This window comes from Daphnia pulex, chromosome 6 (genome assembly GCF_021134715.1).
Source record: "Daphnia pulex isolate KAP4 chromosome 6, ASM2113471v1".
Lineage (NCBI taxonomy): Eukaryota > Metazoa > Arthropoda > Branchiopoda > Diplostraca > Daphniidae > Daphnia > Daphnia pulex.
This window is the reverse complement of record NC_060022.1, coordinates 5,332,260-5,350,710: the sequence shown is the minus strand read 5'-3', so window position 1 is coordinate 5,350,710 and position 18,451 is coordinate 5,332,260. Positions and strand designations below refer to the sequence as shown.

Genomic DNA, 18,451 nt, shown 5'->3' with positions numbered 1-18,451 from the left:
CTTAAAAACAGCCACTGTGCAGTTACGTCCCAAGTAAGATGAAATGCCATTTTTCTACGAAAAAAAAAAGTTCGCCGAAAACACCTGGCCGGCTGACTCTACTGTTCGCATCGACAAAACCACAAACGGTAAACAAGTAAGTTTGGAAGAGTTGACCAAAAACACACATGTCTCTTTAACGAAATTAAATTTTTATATAAGTACATTACCGCTGTTTTTCCCACTCTTATAATCAATGTCCGTTAACGTCCTCGTCCTCACCGGCCTCGACCATTTCCACCAGTCGGATCGTTTACATAGTAAGGCAAAAGTTATTTCCATCTTTGTTACCTAGTCTGTATTTAAGTGACTTGCGTCTTGGGGACGATTTTTCTATTAAAAGCCTTTCCGGTCTCGATTGTTTTCTTCTGGATTTACACCTTTGGACGGCAATGGTTTTGGGATCACAAAAATATTCACTGTAGCTAACTTGTTTTCCCACCATGCTATTCTTATTTTCCCATCCGGATGGGATGATAAGAGTAACAAAAAACACCATGTTTTTCCGATTCCGGAATCGAATAATAGGCCGAAAAGAAGGGATTTAGCGTGGAATTTTGGTGAAAATAGGCGGATCCGATTTGTGTCGATAACCTTTTCGTTTCGATTATTGCATTCTTATCCTTTCCATATTTTTAAGTATAGTAATAACAATAAGCGAAGATTCTCTCTTTGGAAACACCAGGGGCTGGGAATCTTTATGAGATTACTCAACCTTCGAATCGACCACGAAGGTTCCAGTCGAGAAGAGATGACGCGATTCATCACCTGGAGCTTTGGTGGTTTTATCGGTTTCCAAAAGAAAATAGTAGAAATATTTATAAAAAAAAGATTGACAAGGTATTATTTATTATGGACTTTTCGAAGTTTCGTACGCTTCTTTTTAAGTATCGAGATGAGAAAATCCTTGCCTACAGGGAACAGTAAATTTAAAAGATTCATCAGATCAGACGGATCCCGCATCTTTTAGGAGAACCATGTTATGAATTTATGGCAAAGCGATTTACAACCAGAGGCAGGAATAATAACGCAAACGAAGAATTAGCTCGACTCGGAATTCCTCCATCTTGTACGATGAACGCTCTGCTGATTTCAGGACACTTCTATAACTCAGTAGTTAACTTTTCTATATTTCTTCTTTTTAGGAGATAGTTATTTCTTGTAGGATTCAACGCCGACTCTAAAACTGTCACATTAAAATAGACGAGTACTGAATGCCCCCACTAGTCTGGATTTGTTCATCTCCAGTCAACAACATGATGAATTTCATCCCGGAGGGAAAGACAACACCCCACTCTCAAGGTCAGAAATGGTTATTGCGATGGTTTCTGTCTAACATTTAAATTGCCTAATTATGAAGTGCAAACGTTCGTATAGATTCCACGATTGCGATTATCCGACAGACATTCGCGACAGCTGCTTCGTGTCCTTTTGGTACCGGCTATTTTTGTTGTCGTCCGATTGAAATCGCGCACACTAGAAGTCAGCGTCCATTGTATTCATGTCAGCAGGTTTGTACTGTCGACAGCAGTTGGTGCAACTAGCGTGATTTATTCAAGGAAAGAAAAAACCTTTTCATGCCTTTTGGTATAGGTGAGTGTACCCGTATTCTCGACTGACTGACCGACCAGCACGAAACAGCAGCCGTCAGCAAAGAAGCCCAGCAAACTGAGAGCTCCTCCCACTCGGATTCGTCTCTGTGACTCTTTGCTGGCCTCCCGAAGAACAACTTGCTCGCCTGGAACACCATCCTCGGAGTTGGCGCTAGTACCCCTTGAGTCGCTAAGTAAGCCGCATGTCCCAGACTCTGCGCGTTTTCAGAAGGTCCGTGTTCATCCGTCTTGATCTTGTTTCTCATCTGGAAGCTCAGTCACACGCAGAGTCTTCATTTCAAAGGTAAGCGCATCATTTTGTTAATTTCTCTTTTTAAAACTGGACTCGAGAACGGGCTGCTCAAACAATCAGTTCTGATTCAAATTCGATGCCAAAGTCACTGACACATTTGAAAGTCACAACAAAGTGCCGAGATAAAGAGACAAGCAAATTTGGTGGTCGTCTCTCTTTTGGGAAATTGCTCGGACGTGCAGTGAACACAAGTAGCTGTCGTTCAACCTGAAGGTGGGAAAGATAAATTCAGGCTTCATTCCCTTTTCTGCTCGTTTACGGGGTCAGCGAAGCGTGTCGACGTCCAAACAGCACAACTCTCGTGCTCGATAAATTCTTGCCCTTCTTGTTACCATTTTCGATTACTCGAAAAGCTCACAGCTCATAAATTTTTATCTCTTTTCCGTGGTACGAGTAGAAACATAAACACATTAGAACACAGTAGGAAGCTGCTTGATTTTTACAACACTTTCCCGATTTTTTTCCTCCCTTTTGTTTCCTTCTTAATTTTGCTGATTTAAAGGAAAAACGAACTAGAAGTTATATCGCTATTTTCTTTTTTCTTTGTCCCTTTTTGCCCACACAACCAGTGCCAGATGTTGTGCGCAAAACCACATGTCGAACTTGGCCGCGCTTTTTTTCTTCCTTTTTTGTCATTATGATTTGGTTTTTGTCCTGTTGAATTCCGCTTCAAAACGCGACAGCTGTTTGCAAGTTCATTTATTATTTTTTTTTTTAAACTTTATTTGACCGTCTGGAGGAAGACGGAAACATGTGCACGTAACGAAAAAGTAGGAAAAAAATCACACAAATCTGTTTCTTTTTTTTTCTTTTTGCCCTCACCTGTAGAAACTTCCGGGTTTCTTTGGTGAAAGAAAATAAAGGTGATTTGCTATGTGGAAACGATGAAAAGCTTTTAGTTTCCTATGAGAGCTTCAATAGCGCTGATCAGTGTTCCGTAGCGTGGATGAAGGTATTTGTTCATTCCGTCGGCGTATGGTTTGCTTCTGTGTTATTTTATTTGCTACGAATACGGTAGATGTATACATTTATAACCGTAGGACATGTCAGGGATTGTAGAAGACTTTGAAGAAGAGCTTCATGGTTGCGCTTGGTTGATCAAGCGCGTTCCATTCCTTCCGACAAACCCCTCAACTTGCCACAGTGTTGTGCTTGAGTGATCTCCCTATCACTCCCAAAGCATTACAACGACACTGAGTGACACTGAAAGATGGCCGATTACGTTATAAAAGGTGGGATTGCGACGATCATCACGTCTTAATACATGACTACTATTTGTAACCCGATAGAAAGCTCTGCGTAGTGCTGGTGGCGGTCAATTTATCCGTATTGTATAAGGAGAAGAGAGAGATGTATAGGGTGAAGGTCAAAGACACGAGATGATTTAGTCTCATCAAGTCGGAGCCATTGAACGTATATCCTTTCTAGAAACCGACGAACCGAGAAAAGACCGACAACAACTAAAAAAAAACATGTACGTCTTTGGCTGGTTTTTTAATAATAATGGATTTAACCCGTCGGGCGATTCTTAATCAAAAGCAAAGCGGACAGCTTGTGGGGATACAGAAGAGGAGAATGTATACTCGGATTCTGAGGTTGTTGGCTGATCGCTTTTTAAACATAATATTTTTATAGGAGAAGGAATGAGAGAAAAATATGTTTTAATGCAGACTAGATCAAATTATTCAAACATGTCGCCCTGGAGGCGTCCTGTTGGGAAAAAGTTTGGCTTGGAAAGGGAGAAAAAAGCGTAAGTGCGTGTGGAGAGGGAGGATACTTACAGGAGAGGCTATTGGTCTTGAGGAAAAAGTAAAAGACCATCTGTTGTCTGTTGCCCAAGAAGCCACCGATCGCCGCCTCATCCATACGTGCCAACATCCCATAGGCAACATTTGGTAGGATTTCTTAGTGTGTAATAGTTGGAGCGAACGCGAAGAAGTTCACTGGACTCGGGCCAGCCGACGACCTTGAAAGAGAACGAAACCTGCCCGTGAAAATAAAATAACAAAATAGAATGTTAGCAGGCCTTATATATGCTATTCATTATCTAGCTGATCTTTCCAGGTGACTAGTTTGCCTTAAATGAATATGTAATAAACTATTGAGAAATAATTTTATGCTATGCTATGGGGCTTTTTAACACATTCTTTCAACCACTCTATTGCGTTGTTCCTTTTTGTTGTTGTCAGTAGCATTGTTTATTTATATGAATCTCGATTCGGAGATTCATCCGTAGACGAAAAATGAAAGAGAAGGTGATGATGACAGTCAGGTGCGATATTTGCCTACTCACTTCGGCATTTCTTGAAAATTCTCTTTAAAAACCCCAAAGACCTCCGGCTAATCCTTGCCGCCTGCCAGCTGTGATAATTTCCCGCGCACAGCTTTCTTCTTCTCCGCCGGAATTGTTCTTTTTCCTTTCTGAAATAACTTATTCTTTCATTTTTCACTGTTATTTTCAACGTCTTTTTCTTGAGAATTGATCCTCTTCATTCATATCAATGTTCACGATTTGTTATGGTCTTTTGCAGATTCAAGAAGAAGGAATGGTGCGATATCGCCCGGAAGCCGGTGAGCGGGGCTACACCTTCCGATTAGTAAACAACAACGGGGGCAACGGCGATATGAATGGTGGCAGTCCAACCGGAACTCTCATGTCGGATCACAGTGGTGCATCGACATTAGATAGTTCCGTGTACAAGGAAAGAATCGATAGTCTATTTCGACAGCAGCATCTTCGCCGCCACACCAGCGAGACCCAAAAACCTCTGATTGAGGAAGAAGATGCGGCCGTAGATGAACCCACCATGGAACATTTGCAGCTACATTTTCAAAAAGTGTTGGCCGAACAACGAGGAAGCGTCGCTTCACCTGTTCCAGCCGCACAACCGACCAAAAACAACTCGACCACCTACATTCAGGTGAATAACCACGTAAATCACACACTGATTCGTGAACCATCGGAAAGTCGAGCCCAGCGCTTCAATGAGGCGCGCAACGCAGTTCAGGCTCAAATCGAGAAAATGTTCCAAGATGCATCCACAAACAACGTGCAACAACCAAACAAGACGACTCCATCAATCCATCAAGTCGCTGTTTCCTCGCCGCCAGGACAACCCGCAAACGACGTGATCAACATTACCAACCATAAAGCCGTAATTAATGTCCGCTCGGATCATCCGGCACCAAACCACCCCAAAGCAGTGCATAACAAGCAGAATGTTCCTCTCCCGCCTATTCCGGTTGCACCGTCGCCATCGCCTCCTTCCCCAACTGAAATGACCAACACCAATCAGTACAAAGTCGATTATCTCGGCTCGTTGTCACTTCTAGGTCGGGCCACCAGCTTAGAATCGCTCCAGTTTCCCCTTAAAGAGCTTTACAGTCGCTATCGCCAGCAGGAAAATAAAATCTACCGTGGAACGATGGAAATTTCACCAGCCGGATTGAAAATTCAGTACTATTCATCCGACAGTCGCCGATCCAGTGTTCCACAGGAAGTATTAAACCCATTTCCCACTATCGCCGTTTGGGCGGCAGTCAAATTTGTTGCTCGTACCGAATCAACTGGAAGAAAATTTGCCTTTTTGCCACTAATTTGCGATCCGGAGAATCAGGACAAACAGAATCTATTCCACCCGCTGAGTCCGTCTGATGATGGTGAATGGGTGACTTCACCTACCTTCCATCCGCCATTGTTCACCTGTGTTATGCGTAATACTCAAGCCCCAAAGGACTTGGAATGCCATGCCTTCGTTTGCGACAACCCCGAGGATGCCATCGTTATTGCCGCTAATTTGTACCAGGCGCTGCTACGAAATATGAAAAACAATGAATCGTCGCAACAACAGCAACAACAGCCGCTTCAGCAACAATCACCGCAACACCAGCCGCCACCACCACCGCCGTCATCTGCTACTCCCGTTAACAAAATTGCTCAACCCATCTATTCGCCTTCAACTAGTGTCTCTAATTGGAGCGAGAGTTCAGTCACTTCAAGTTTCCAGCAACCGGTTCGCCCACCGCGACGTAAGAAATCTTCAAAGGCCCAAGATGGTGGCCTTGAACGACGGAAGAGCATCCGGCGGAGTCAAAATAAAACGAGATCTTCCCAAGGCAAAGCAAATTTACGTCGCAGTATGCGTAACGCCAGCCAACGGAGTAATGGTAGTCGCGTTGTTAAACGTAGCGTGTCCGAGCGACACTTGGGTGAAATATTATTATCGGATGCGCTGGATGGGGCGGATCAAAGTAACAATGGCGACATTCTTACTAAAGTAGCCATTCCCCGTAGCAAAAGTTTCATGACCGTTCCTCAACAGAATTACTCCTTTTCCGAACTTTTCGAAGAATTAAAGGTAAGTCTATTCACAAGTTATATTTGTTTTCATTCATATATATGTGACAACTTCTTGGTCTTTTGCAGAAACACGAAGGTGTGAAGAGTGTGGATGACGTCTTAAAGTCGATCGTCAACAAAGATCGAATGTCGTTCAATGACTTGACGCCAGCCTACAAAGAGATGTTGATGAAATTGGCTTTGACCCTCAGCAAGGACGAGATGTTCCAGCGCTCCAAGAACATTATGAGGCATCAGACCAGCAACCTGAGTAAAACCAAATCCAAGGGCAAAGCCGACGCAGTAACGAAAAATGGAACAAACAAATCAGCTGGGCGAGATTCGGACGCTGAGCACAGCACCAGTTCTTCACGCATCAGTAGTGTCTTGCGAGCCACAAAAAAATCTTTCTCAAAGTGGGGCGCAGCCCGCTCCGTTTCAACGGGTTATTCGGTTACGAAGGAGGAGAAGCAAGCATCCGAACCTCAGTTAATTAAGAACATAAAAATTAAAAGCCCTGAGCCTTCTATTGTTTCCTTGGCTCCATTGGTTTTCCCGGCAAAGCATTTCAATCCCAAGACGCCATTACCACCGAGATCAGTCGTTGCGAGCAACAACAAAAATGGCACCGTCAACAAAGCGCCAGAATATAGCGCCTCCTGCTCCGAATGCGGTTACGACAGCGAATCTTGTTCGCATAAATGTTATTGTTCCTTCAGTGAAACACATTCGCAAGATACCACTGATTACAGCGATGCCGAGCGATGTTACTGCTCGTTAAAGAGAATCAGTAAATCCAGTGGAGCTCCAGTCTACCGGATTCGTCTCGATTCGGATGACACCGACACCAGCCACGATAGTCTGCCTGAACCGGCCAACAGGCATCCTCCTCACATCAAACCTACAAAGAACCGTCCGAATTACGCAAGGAAATCCTCCAGTATGACGTCGTGGTCTGCCCTCTCGGGTGCCGAATCACCATTAACCGCTTGGCGAAGAAATACAGCTAACTTGCAGCATTCCGCTCCAGCAACAACAACTAAAGCTTCCGTACATGCATCCTCGAATAGGTTTACTCTGTCAAGCGCGTCGTCACTAAGACAAAAGAGTTTGAGTTCTTACCTAAGCGACACGTCACTCGATTCGGACGTTGTAGCCATGACCGAGCCAGCTCACCACAAATCCGCTAATCACAAAAGTTCCTTCGCCAAACAACCAGAAATCTTACGCAGGAAGAGTCGCAGCTCATATTTATCTAGTGAGACGGAAGTGGATTCTACCAGTTGCAACAGTTTCGTTCGTGGTCCTGTCTCCCTGGCCAGTCAACAGCAGCGGCTTCAACGGAAAACAAGTCCCGCAGAATCGGTCGGGTATCAGAGCTATGATTCCACGGGAAGCAGCGGCCGGACATCGAGGAATTTCAGTTTAGAAAATCTGAGTTCCGTTAGCGACAGCCGAAGGAATTCCAACTCCTCGAGCGATAGATCACTAAAGTCACAAAACTCGGTTCGTGGCAATAAAGTAAAGATTATTTAAGCTTTTTTCTTGTATAAATTGGATTCCTTCTAATAATGGTCCATTATTTCAGTTTTTGATGGTGTCGGCAGTCGACCCCAAGGGCAAAATTGTTTATCGAGGCACATCATCAGCTGGTTCGACTCACCATAGTCAACATCATCACCGCTCCGTCACAAAGGCAGTGCCGGAAGGTGCGTTGTCGGCCAAGAAGACGACTGAAATAGCGGCCATGTTTTCGAATATCAAGCTTAACCAAACAACCGATATTGTCATTGACGATAGCGAAGTTACTGAAGATACCGCCTCGGAGCTCTCAACTGATGACGCTTACAGCTCGATGCATTATCGAGGCGCAGCCCGGAATACTAAGAATGGGTTCTCGAAACGAAGTGAATTAGAGAATTCGCTTGGTTATTTACCATAAACATGGGCCACGAACATGTTTTTTCCTTTTTTTTTTAATGGCTAAATGCTTAACCCCATTTCAAGATATTAATTCTTCTTCCTTCTTACAAAAAAAAAGGCAATAAAAAATGGGAATGGTGTAATATTGAACAGGGCCTCCCGCATCTCTACGGCTGAGTATAGAGACGTCGATGAGGAGCGGTTTAATCTATTTATCGAAAGCGAGTAAGGACAAAAAAAATAAAAAATAATAATAACAAAGTGTTTAACTATAGCCATTAAGAAATTATATGAAGTGTACAGTGTTAATCTTTTTGTCTCTGAACTCAATAAATAACAAGATAAACCATAGTTTATTGGTGTGCTCTTATAAAGCGGATCACAAAGCGGGCTCTAAAGCATTAAATTTTTCAGTAATTTCTTCGGGCACTTCAACTTCTTTCTTGAGATTGTCGTAACCGATTTCGTGCTCAAACCTAAAATTTTTTATGGATCTAATTATTAACTGCGTCATGAAAAAATAATTACAGACTATATAATACCTAATCACAATGTTGACCAAATGTTCAAGAACCGCTAAAACATTGTCGTTCTTTTCCCATTTGTGAAGTTCACGCAAGATGACGTAAGTGTTTTTGGAGCGCAGGTATTCACGCCCATATTTTGTGGCACATAACTTTTTAAAACATTTGCTAAGTCTTTTAATAAACTCTACTCAAGGACGTAATAATGGTACCTGAGTTAGAGCCTCCAAAAGCATTTTACGGATGTCGGGGTCTTGCTCTCTGGTTTTCTCTTCGCCCAAATATTGCAAATCGATAGGTAGTTTATCATTATCTTCTTCATCAAATTCCTCAGGGCCAGCTAGAGGCAGTAGTAGTTTTGGGAGTAAATCAACTGCATCACTCAATAAAAAGTCATGGTGGTCTGCATTTGAAGGTTAGAATTAATTTGTAGGTTTGTACAACAGTTTACTTTTGACAAACATCTTACCAGTTTCAAAACAACAGTTCTTTATAAGTCCGAGAATACCTCCTCTTCTTGTAGTGGAATCTTTGTAATCTGTGAAAGAAACTAACCTCTGAAGACAAGTTCTTGATGGATCTAATATGTAACTAGAAAAAAGGTAGTAAAATTGTAAAAAAAAAAAAAAAATAATTTTGTCAAAAAGTACTTTGGTTTGAATACCTTCTAACTGCTGGAATTTGACTCAAATTGGAAAATACAGCTGCAAGGTAGTGGAGACGGGCACCTTTTTTATTGTATTTTTCTTGACAGAAAATGTCAATGTATTTTTCTAATTTTTCTCCCATAGTCTGGAATAGCCTTTCACTTCCAAGTTTTGTCCGTGAAAGGTTTGACAACACCATGCAAGCAGGGTCTGCAAGTTCGTGTTCTGGATTGGTGATGATGTTCAACATGTTTTCGATAATTTCAGTTCCTTCTGTAACTAGGGTTGACGTCAAATCTTCATCGGCAGACAGATTGATGAGAGCTAAACTAGCATCTTTCGCAACAGATTTCTGATAATCATTCAGAAGTTTACATAAATTTTTGACAACACAGGTTGTGTTAATCAACATTTGCCTTCCATCTGCTGTTCCTGTCAATCCTTTATGATACACGCATAATACAAAAAATAAATACTTATTAATACTACAATATTTGGATAAATACCTAGCGTCTGTTGAAGAGCTAGAGCTTTAACATCTAGTCGCGTTTCTAGCGTAAGAAATTGAGATAATTCTTCGATTTCCGACATTTTACATCAACAATTCCATATGAACTACATGTGCCGAACGACGTTTCAAACAACAGCAGACGATTTCTATATACGTGATTTCAAATCTGACATCTAGATGGCGTAGGCGCATTACTTATCATTTTTAGTTTTGACTGGCTTGTGTCAGTGACGGTTGAATCCACGTTATTTCAAAATGTAAAACAAAATTGCGAAAAACCCAAAGACCAAAGGGCAAATGCAAAATAGCTATTGAGTGACCCCGCTTCTTAAATGGCTATCGTTGAACATCGTGCAAGTTTTTCTCGTAAATTTACGATATATTCGATCCCAGCATTGAAACGGCTTGCAATGTAAATATAAGTGTTTTCGTCGATTTCGTTGGTATGAAACTATCCTCATCTGTTTCTGCGTCTTTTAGATTGCAAAGGATGATAAGAAGTTACAACCGCTGTTGTAAGAAATCCATCAACAAACAGGAAACCCTCTCAGAGTCGCAGAGTGAAATGTATCACCATAAAAGTAACCATTTCGTTTGCAATGGCAACCTTGGACTAGTGTAGTGGTTCATCCAAACATGGCGGCCCCCTAAAAAATCCAAGTCCGTGTGGTAAACATTTGATGCTGGTATGATTAAAAGGCTATCAAATCATTAATCGAAACCGATCCTGGAGCATGTACGCCACCAGTCAACTATTGGTAAGTTTGTAACCTTGATTATTCTCTTATTTATATCTAGTGTGTGCAAGATTAGAGGGTGGCGTCTTACCCGTACGGTTCATTTAAGCTCTAAAATTTATGTACATTTATTCGCCGACCTTGATAGTTTTTTCTTTTTGCGAACCAGTCACGTTTTTCCTTCACGTGCTATGAATAGATAGATTCCCTACACAAGCATTTCTTCTTCTTTTTTTGCCAAAATGTCCGACATCCCTCGCCATTTTAAACACAAGTCAAAGGCAATAAAGCATTCTCGCCATATTTGTCTGTATGGAATAAATAATCGTTTGCAGATGCAGATTTGCATAAGCAAAACCCCACGTCAAGCTCATCAAATAGTCCTTGATATGAAATGTTACCCCATCACTAGTTGATTTCGACTTGGGAAGTCCTTTTTGCTTTAACTCCCTTTTCTTGTCGTTCGTGAGCTCTTGTCTTTGGTTTTGCTAGCAGACGCTTCTTTGTTTGGGCGAAAATTTCAAAAAATCTTGACAGGGACTCTATCGCTAAAACGCCAAAACTTAAAAACCCATCAATATTGATCACATGGATTTGAAGTACACGACTATGGCGAGCATGGCTTGAGCTTCGGACTATCGGATTATCTGATTGGCATGTGTGCGCTTTTAACTTGGACAGTCCCCCCCCCCCCCCCTCAGGCTTCTTTCACGAAAAGTACCGGGTGTGAACCTCGGGGTCAGTTCACGAAACCTTATTACCAATTCATTGGAAAATGTCTTCATGGTTTTTTGCACAATGGCGGCGGCGCCACCAGTTTTGTGTGTTATTTTATGGGTTTTACTGCAGCCGCACCAGTAAAAAATAAAACTGTTTGTGTGAAATATAAACGATTTGTCGTTCTTTTTTTTTCAGTAGAAAAAGCACGATCGGGTTATGAAAGTTTTTGAATTTCTTGAAAAAAAAAAAAACTCAAAAACTAAAGAAAAATAAAATATATACGCGTCAACTTTATGACGGTCCAGGCAATTAAGCGGAGCACAGCAAGAACAACAAAAGTGTCTCGCATCCAATGGCGATCTAAAGTTTTCTCTCTTTTCTTGAGTTTTTCTCTTTCTCGGATTGGGCTCAAGTCCAATAAATTTGCCTTTGCGTAGCAACAAGTTTGACAGGGTGGAATATAAAGAGCACACACACACATACACACTCGGTTGGAAATGTATTTTTAACGATACGACCCCAGTAGTAATAAAAGGGACGCATGTCAAGTACGACGCCCCGCCAATTGGATTTGCGGAGGGAAACTCGGACTGGGCCCCGCAAAACTTTAGACTTGAGAAAATGTCCCTGTGGATTCTTTTTAATTTTGTTTGCCTTCCCTCGTAGTATATAGTATATACTATATGCCTAAAATAATTCTACTGTTGCCATAGAGAGCTTCTATACAAAGCAGCAATATCCCCCCCCTACCGAGGAATGTAGAGAAACCTTATAGAACTATTTAGAGATGGCGTTGGCGGGGAGTTTCTCTCTTCTTCTTCTCGGTGGATGATATTTTTCCGGTTGCCGAGGATGTGGTGCTCTACCACATCTCGGATTTCTCTGTACCAAACATTTTGTGTTGTTTTTATGTCCTTTTCCTCTCCAAAATGTACAGAACGAGTGATTAACCGTTTGTTGGAAAGTGAACGCAAACGTTAACAGCTCTCAGGATTGATTTCTTCTTTCTTTTCTTTATTATTGGAATCAGCTGCGTTTCACTTTTAGAAACGATTCCAATTACTTTACCACGTCGTTTACACAATAAATTTTTTCTTTCGCAAGGAAAAGTCGCCGGAGAAAGAAAAAATAAAGGTTGGAATTAGAGCAGCAGCAGTCTGGGCGCTGGGCCTTGTGTTTGCGTTAAACGGTTACCCGAGAACGTTGTTAAGGAATTATGGTAGTTGCTCTGGGTTGGTGTGTGTGTGGTAAACTTTTACTTTATATTGGCGTCCTGCTGCTGCTGCTCTGTAAGAGGATCTCTCGTAGATCTTGTTTGTGTAGCCCTGTGGCTAAGGCTCCTTACACTATATATATAGTGTAGCTAATACACTTTGCTTGGCGTTTGTTGATTCAATGATCGCCTTGTAGGAAAACTTATTACTTATTCATGTGACGCTTTTTTTTTTCTCTCGCTGGGGTGAAAAGTTTTTCCGAAACGATTGCACTTTGATTGCCGAGTGACTTTTATTTTATTGCGGTTAGGCGTCGTCGTAATAATCGGCTAAATATCCAAGTCAGTCGAATCGAATAGAGTAGGGTTGCGGGGTTTGCTGCTGCCTCTTGAGTTGATCCCTGGAAAAATCCGAATATGTTTTTTGTTCATTCTTTTCTTTATACGTCCAGTAAAAACAGGGGAAATGGCCGTTACACAGTGGGGGGTTTGCACAGCAAAGGAGAATTTATAGCCCGACACCATTCTCTTGTCTTATTATGCAATTGTGTTGTATGGTGTTTGAATTGTTAAATGATCGTGATCGCTCATGGGTAGCTGATGCTCTTAAACTTTGCGACCTAGCAACCAAGGCCATCGATTATATTTTCTATCGGAAAAAGAAATTTTCCGCCAGTCTTGCTCATGAAGAGGAGGTTCCCATCGCCTCCTCAACCACCAAATAACAGCCTCAACATCTTTTTCCTCTTTTTTTGTTTTTTCTTTTGCATTATTCGTTTATTCAGAGGAGGATTTTTCGTGTCCTGAGAAACCGCCTCCAGCGGGACAACGGCAAAAATTTTCTTAATGTATGGAAAGCTTTTAAGTAGTATTTTTTTTTGTTTTTTAATTTTTTTCCTGGGCGAATGTAAACGAAACATTCATTTTCTATAGCAATTGCAAGTTTGTGTTAATGGGCGGATGAATTTGTTGATGCTTTCATTGCGCCCAACTTCTTCTTCTTCGTACACGAAAGGATGTGGTCATCGAGAAAAGGCCATTCCAAGGTTTCCCCAGTGCACCACCGCACACGCACTGCTAAGAATCTAAACTAACTTATACACCCACCCGCTGCTTGGATTCAGGATCTGTAGGAATATTGATTTTCACTTGGCAACTTGAATGTCTCATTTTGTTTTCCTTGTTTCAAATTTGTTAACTTTTGAAAATGCAATTAGTAATTGTCTCGGCAAAAATCACAGCGAATCCTTAAATAGCTCTGCTTTTGATCACATATTTCTTGCTCTTTTCGTTGACAAGCATTTGAAGTTGATTGAAACGCGTTCTGATGCAAATTGCTTAAATTAAGGGAGGGTCTTTTCATTGGGAATACAAGTTTTTTTTTTTTCCTCAGACTCCCTTTGCGTTCAACATGATATTATCAAGTTTGTTATACATATGGCAAACGCGCGTCTGAATACTACTTCCCCGGAAATCGCTCCGAGTGAAGAAACCCTGGGAATCCTGTCCGTTTTCGTAGAGATGAGTCGACTGCGATATTATTTGGATGACTGGCAGTTTGTGCCGGTTTCTCCTGCCGGTGTAATGGGAACCACCTCGCCGACAAACACATCCTAATTTGCCTCGAGGAGCTAGTCGGAAAACGAGCCACAATTTGATCTTGATGCAAGAAGGAGAGTTGTTGCTACCATCAGCACAATAGTCAACGTCGAACGTAACCGTCGCCAAAATTCAAAATAAGTGCTCGGCTCTTTTCAAGCCGTAGGTTTTTGACGCCCACTCGAGTTAGTAATTTCCATCTAGTTGCTAACTGTAGCCAAATCGTCGACCGTGTTCCCATCTTTTTTTCTTTTTTCCCTTTTCAAATAATGTTTCTTCATTTTTTTCTTCTTTCGGGGTAAGAAAAATAAAAAAGTGGTTCGTGTGTGTGTACACACAGTAATAATTGAGGGTGTGAAAGGAATCCAACAGACTCTCAATTGGCTGATTCAGTGTGAAGTTACAAAGGTGATGGAATACAATCAAGATTGGCCGCATTTTGTTGCTACTGGAAAGTCGACATATGCCGGTTCTCTCTCTCTCTCTGTCTCTGCATGTGTTGTGCGTGACTGCAATTCTACTTCCGCCACTCCACGTGTCGTGCGGGATGAAAGGGAGGTTGAGTGGGTGGCGGAGGGGGGCCAAGGAGGGCAGGGGATCTGCCAAGTATGGGACACCCACCAAAGCGAAATTTTCAGCCATTGGTCGCCCGACGAACCAATGACGGAATTCTCCCGGCCAAAGGAGGGGAGAGCACGCGGGAACGGACCCTTGTTTCTAACGTTACCACGGACACCACCAGGAAAAAGAAAAGTCGTTTTGACGCTTTGAAAAAATCCATCTTCAAATGCCAGCTCGCTATTTAGTATTGATAGCAAGCCGGTTTTCTTTTCTTTGTGCGTGCGTGCGTGTTGCCCTATATTGAGCTACACATTACAATTTTATTATCGCGATATAACATGGGTTCAAATAGTTAGCTTTAGATCGGAATCTGCCGTTCGAACAAAGACAATTTAAACGATATTGGGTGTTATAAGATCAATAAAAGAACACAGCAAACACTCGACCCCTTTGTTTTAACCTGGGCGCTGCCCCTCTTCAACAAACTGTTTGACCCTGGATTGGCTACAGGATTTGTTCTCTCAATTGATGCTATCATGTTTGAGAAACGATGGTCAAGTGCCATCGATTGCCTCACATTTTTTGTTATTTTTATTTCCCTATCGAAAAATCGACGGATATTTTTTTTATCCCTTTTCTTTTTTTATTGCCGGACATTTATGGCCGAATATATCCCGTGCTGCGCCGCCTGCTTTACATTGTCTTAGTATGAAATGTCTTGGTTGACGGTCGTCCTGCCCGTCCATTGATAAGCCGCGCCATCTTATCTGTTTAGCAGTCCGCAGTTGTCGACCCAATACGATCGATTGGTTGTGCAGAAATAGTCCTGCCATTCCTTCTTCTTTTTTTATTATTATTTCTTCGTCTTTTTTTTTTGCCTTCACCCAATCAGAGTTGACTAGTTTCCTCGTGTGATAACCATCTTTCCCTTTTCTCTTTCGGATGCTTTTGGACCGTGACTGACATTGAGGAGGAGGAGGCTGACTGACAAACCAGTTGTGTCCTCGAATAGGAACCGCGGCTTGTGAAACCTTTGACTCGCACGGGAAATATATATAAAAAAAAGGACAAATTTTATATTTTTCTTTTGGAGAAAAAGGGTAAAAAAGCGTTTCCAGTCGGTACGAAAGAGAGAGAGACTATATCGAGAGACATTCCTGTTTTGTATGCAATTTTTCGAATTGTTTTTGGTAGCATTTTTCAACACTAACTTACTCTCGTCATCAATTTGCAACAGCGTCACGCCATATTTTATTCAAATCTCAGTCCCTCCTTTTTCTCAAATTTTATTTTATTTTTTTTATTTATTTTTATTTTTGCCGTGTCTTGCCCGGAGTCATTCGAAAAATATTTTTGACAGAGTCAAATGATTTTAATATTAATCAAATTTCATCAGAAGAAATAGCCGCCCTTTTATATTTCTTACGATTTTCATATCTTTAATGTCTAGACTTTGCTACGCTTCTCATTGTTAATTATCATGACTGTCACTCTGATTTTATGATGAACCTGGCGAAGGTCCCCCACTTCTTTTTTCGTTTTTGAGTTCTTAATCGAGGCATCTGAAACTTTATCAGGAACGACAGGCGGTTGCCGACTCTGTGCGAGTGTCGCGAAATATCTCTCGTCTCCTTTTTCTTTATTTATTTGTATTTCTAATTTCTGGATGCGTGTGTGTGTGTGTACACATTCGCAATCCCCGGGATTTTGGCCGGCCGCCAATTGCGGACGGTTGGCCTTCGCAAAGACGAATATAGGATCTTATCGACAGGACATATAAAACATCCAAAAGGCTCTGAATTCATTGCCGTTATGCGCATTTGGAGCGGAACCGGTCCACTGGTCTTTTCTCTGTTAGAGAGTTCCGAAAAAGGCCGACTCCCCCACACACACAGTTCTTCTTCTTCTTTCGCCTTGATCCTGAATTATCTTAGGAGTTGCTGTCGTCGTCAGAACAAAGAAAAAAAGGAGCCAATGAATTTATTCCCCTTACCAAAAGATAGACAATATCAACATGAATTAGTTATTGCGCTCGGGCTGTCCCCGCTGGCGTCAGCAGCTTTTACCATAAAATGTATTCTTCCAGCTATCCGCGCGACCTAGCTAGCTAGCCCCCATCTAAGTAGCGGAATGAGAATGGGAAAATAGCGTTAATTTATTGACCGATGTTGCCTGTCATATTCATGGGGTACATCCCAACATTTTTGTTTTGTTTTGTTTGTTATTCCTCTTCATCACATCTGCATGATGCAACACTTTGATTCTCTTAGTCTTGCTTACATATTGATCATAGGGGCTTGATCAAATTATTGCGTTGCGTGTGGCCGAGGAATGTTGTCGAGTTTCTCATTCGGAATTGGAAATAGATCGGCGTGATAGATCCGTCAAATGTTTTTTTATCGTCGCTTGTATACATCCAGATGATCCCGCCCCCTTTCGATTGCTTTTGTTGTTGAACGTGTTATAAGTAGACGTTCGTCACATTCAATTGTTGAACGATTCCAGTGGGGGGGTTTCACCTTGAAAGTGAACACATAGTAAGTATCGAGTGACGCATTCGTATACTAGTAGAGGGAACGAGGGTAGTGTGTGTGTGTGTGTGTTCATCTACAGTTTCCTGGCAAGAAAACAAAGAGAGTATCGGGTTTCCCTTTCAAGATTCAATCTCCGGCTACCTGCGCTCCTCGATTTTGAACACGCCAAGGAAATGAGATGATGAATCAAATTTCAATTTCGCATGGAGTAAAAACAATTGAAATTGTTTGCCATTTCTATAAAATTCGCAATCAAATCTTTGTCGTTTTTGTTCTTTTCTCTTTCTTTCTCTCTTTGACCAAGGCTTCTTTTTTTATTTTCGCTTTTTTGCGCAATTTTACATCTGACGAGTTAATTTGCACGCGCCCAGGGTGCTCGTGCAGATCGTGGACCCGGGGCGGCAAGTAATATATCTGAAAGGCGGCGTGTGTGCGTCCATCAAAAGGATTAATTCAAGCTCCTCAATGTTTCACGGTCTGAGTTGATGGAATTAAACACAGAAAATCCACGTAGCTTATATAGGCAATAGGAAAAAGCCCAGTGGGGGGGTATCACACACACACACAGACACTGGGCAGGGGAAAAAGACGAATGAAATGACCGGGATAATGATCTAAATGACAGACCATGAAGTCATATAATCTATGCGATTCAAAACTCGTCATTTGTGATTTTTCTACTCATTTTCTTGGCAAACAAACGGTGGATTCGTTTTGTTCCGGGGCCGTTTCGGGGGGGATTTCTTTTTTTTTCTTTCTTCTTTCCAAAATTTTGCCATGTGTTTTTGTTTGCATAGCAACAACGTGAAAGAAATCTTTTATTTTATTTTTAACACACACAAACGTACACGGAATACCCTCTGTGGCATTTCTTTCCGCATTGCGAGCCAAAACCGTTGCTTTTTGATTGCCCCTCTCGAGAAAATAAGACGAAAAAAATTGGTCTTTGTTTTCCTGTGGTTTCTGACAAAGAAATTGTTAGGCCATTATTGACTCATGTAATAAGAATCGCTTTTTAAGCAATCTCATTATTCTTTTTCTTCTTACTTTTTTGTGTGTTGGGTAACAACCGACGATCGAAAGATTTTTTTTTCTTTTTCGTCAGAAATTTATTTTAAAACGTGTTGAAGACAAGTCGTAGTAGCTAGAGGGCTGGTAGTCAGTCAGTCAGTGATCTTGCAATAATTTATATGCTCCAG

General features: G+C 41.6%; 3 protein-coding genes across 7 annotated transcripts in view; 2 read left to right on the top strand and 1 right to left on the bottom strand.

Annotated features, from left to right (window-relative positions):
- The first annotated feature begins 358 nt into the window (after positions 1-358).
- LOC124196223 (dentin sialophosphoprotein-like) lies at positions 359-8,557 on the top strand. Of its 3 annotated transcripts, XM_046591115.1 has the most exons (6): positions 359-1,341; positions 1,417-1,550; positions 1,633-1,935; positions 4,476-6,302; positions 6,371-7,804; positions 7,872-8,557. In XM_046591115.1, the coding sequence occupies exons 4-6, from the start codon at positions 4,491-4,493 to the stop codon at positions 8,223-8,225; spliced, it is 3,600 nt and encodes a 1,199-aa protein (XP_046447071.1). In that variant the 5' UTR covers positions 359-1,341; positions 1,417-1,550; positions 1,633-1,935; positions 4,476-4,490; the 3' UTR covers positions 8,226-8,557. The 3 variants fall into 3 exon arrangements, with proteins under 3 accessions (XP_046447071.1, XP_046447070.1, XP_046447069.1); XM_046591114.1 differs by lacking the exons at positions 359-1,341; positions 1,417-1,550; positions 1,633-1,935 and adding an exon at positions 2,862-2,896 and having other exon boundaries at positions 6,371-7,789; XM_046591113.1 differs by lacking the exons at positions 359-1,341; positions 1,417-1,550; positions 1,633-1,935 and adding an exon at positions 2,867-2,896.
- LOC124196228 (protein HGH1 homolog) lies at positions 8,541-10,037 on the bottom strand. The gene is made up of 6 exons (XM_046591122.1): positions 9,884-10,037; positions 9,395-9,818; positions 9,200-9,321; positions 8,943-9,133; positions 8,749-8,882; positions 8,541-8,682 (listed from the first exon to the last, which is right to left on the bottom strand). Exons 1-6 carry the CDS (start codon positions 9,966-9,968, stop codon positions 8,586-8,588), a joined length of 1,053 nt encoding a protein of 350 aa, XP_046447078.1. The 5' UTR covers positions 9,969-10,037; the 3' UTR covers positions 8,541-8,585.
- Positions 10,038-10,088: 51 nt separating this feature from the next.
- LOC124196230 overlaps positions 10,089-18,451 on the top strand; it is a 33,123-nt gene continuing 24,760 nt past the window's right edge. For all 3 annotated transcript variants that reach the window (XM_046591128.1, XM_046591125.1, XM_046591126.1), the window contains exon 1: positions 10,089-10,646. The gene's annotated coding sequence lies outside the window, so the exon portion shown is untranslated. The remainder of the gene's footprint in view (positions 10,647-18,451) is intronic.

What these genes read in the sequence shown, in the direction of transcription:
- LOC124196223 (XM_046591113.1), top strand. An exon ending in AACTTTTCGAAGAATTAAAG is followed by an intron (nt 6,303 to 6,370) that starts GTAAGTCTATTC and finishes GGTCTTTTGCAG; the next exon opens with AAACACGAAGGTGTGAAGAG. An exon ending in ACTCGGTTCGTGGCAATAAA is followed by an intron (nt 7,805 to 7,871) that starts GTAAAGATTATT and finishes CCATTATTTCAG; the next exon opens with TTTTTGATGGTGTCGGCAGT.
- LOC124196228 (XM_046591122.1), bottom strand. Translation starts at nt 9,968, where the DNA reads ATGTCGGAAATCGAAGAATTATCTCAATTTCTTACGCTAGAAACGCGA. An exon ending in CAAATTCCAGCAGTTAGAAG is followed by an intron (nt 9,322 to 9,394) that starts GTATTCAAACCA and finishes CCTTTTTTCTAG; the next exon opens with TTACATATTAGATCCATCAA. An exon ending in TTGGTCAACATTGTGATTAG is followed by an intron (nt 8,683 to 8,748) that starts GTATTATATAGT and finishes AAAAAATTTTAG; the next exon opens with GTTTGAGCACGAAATCGGTT.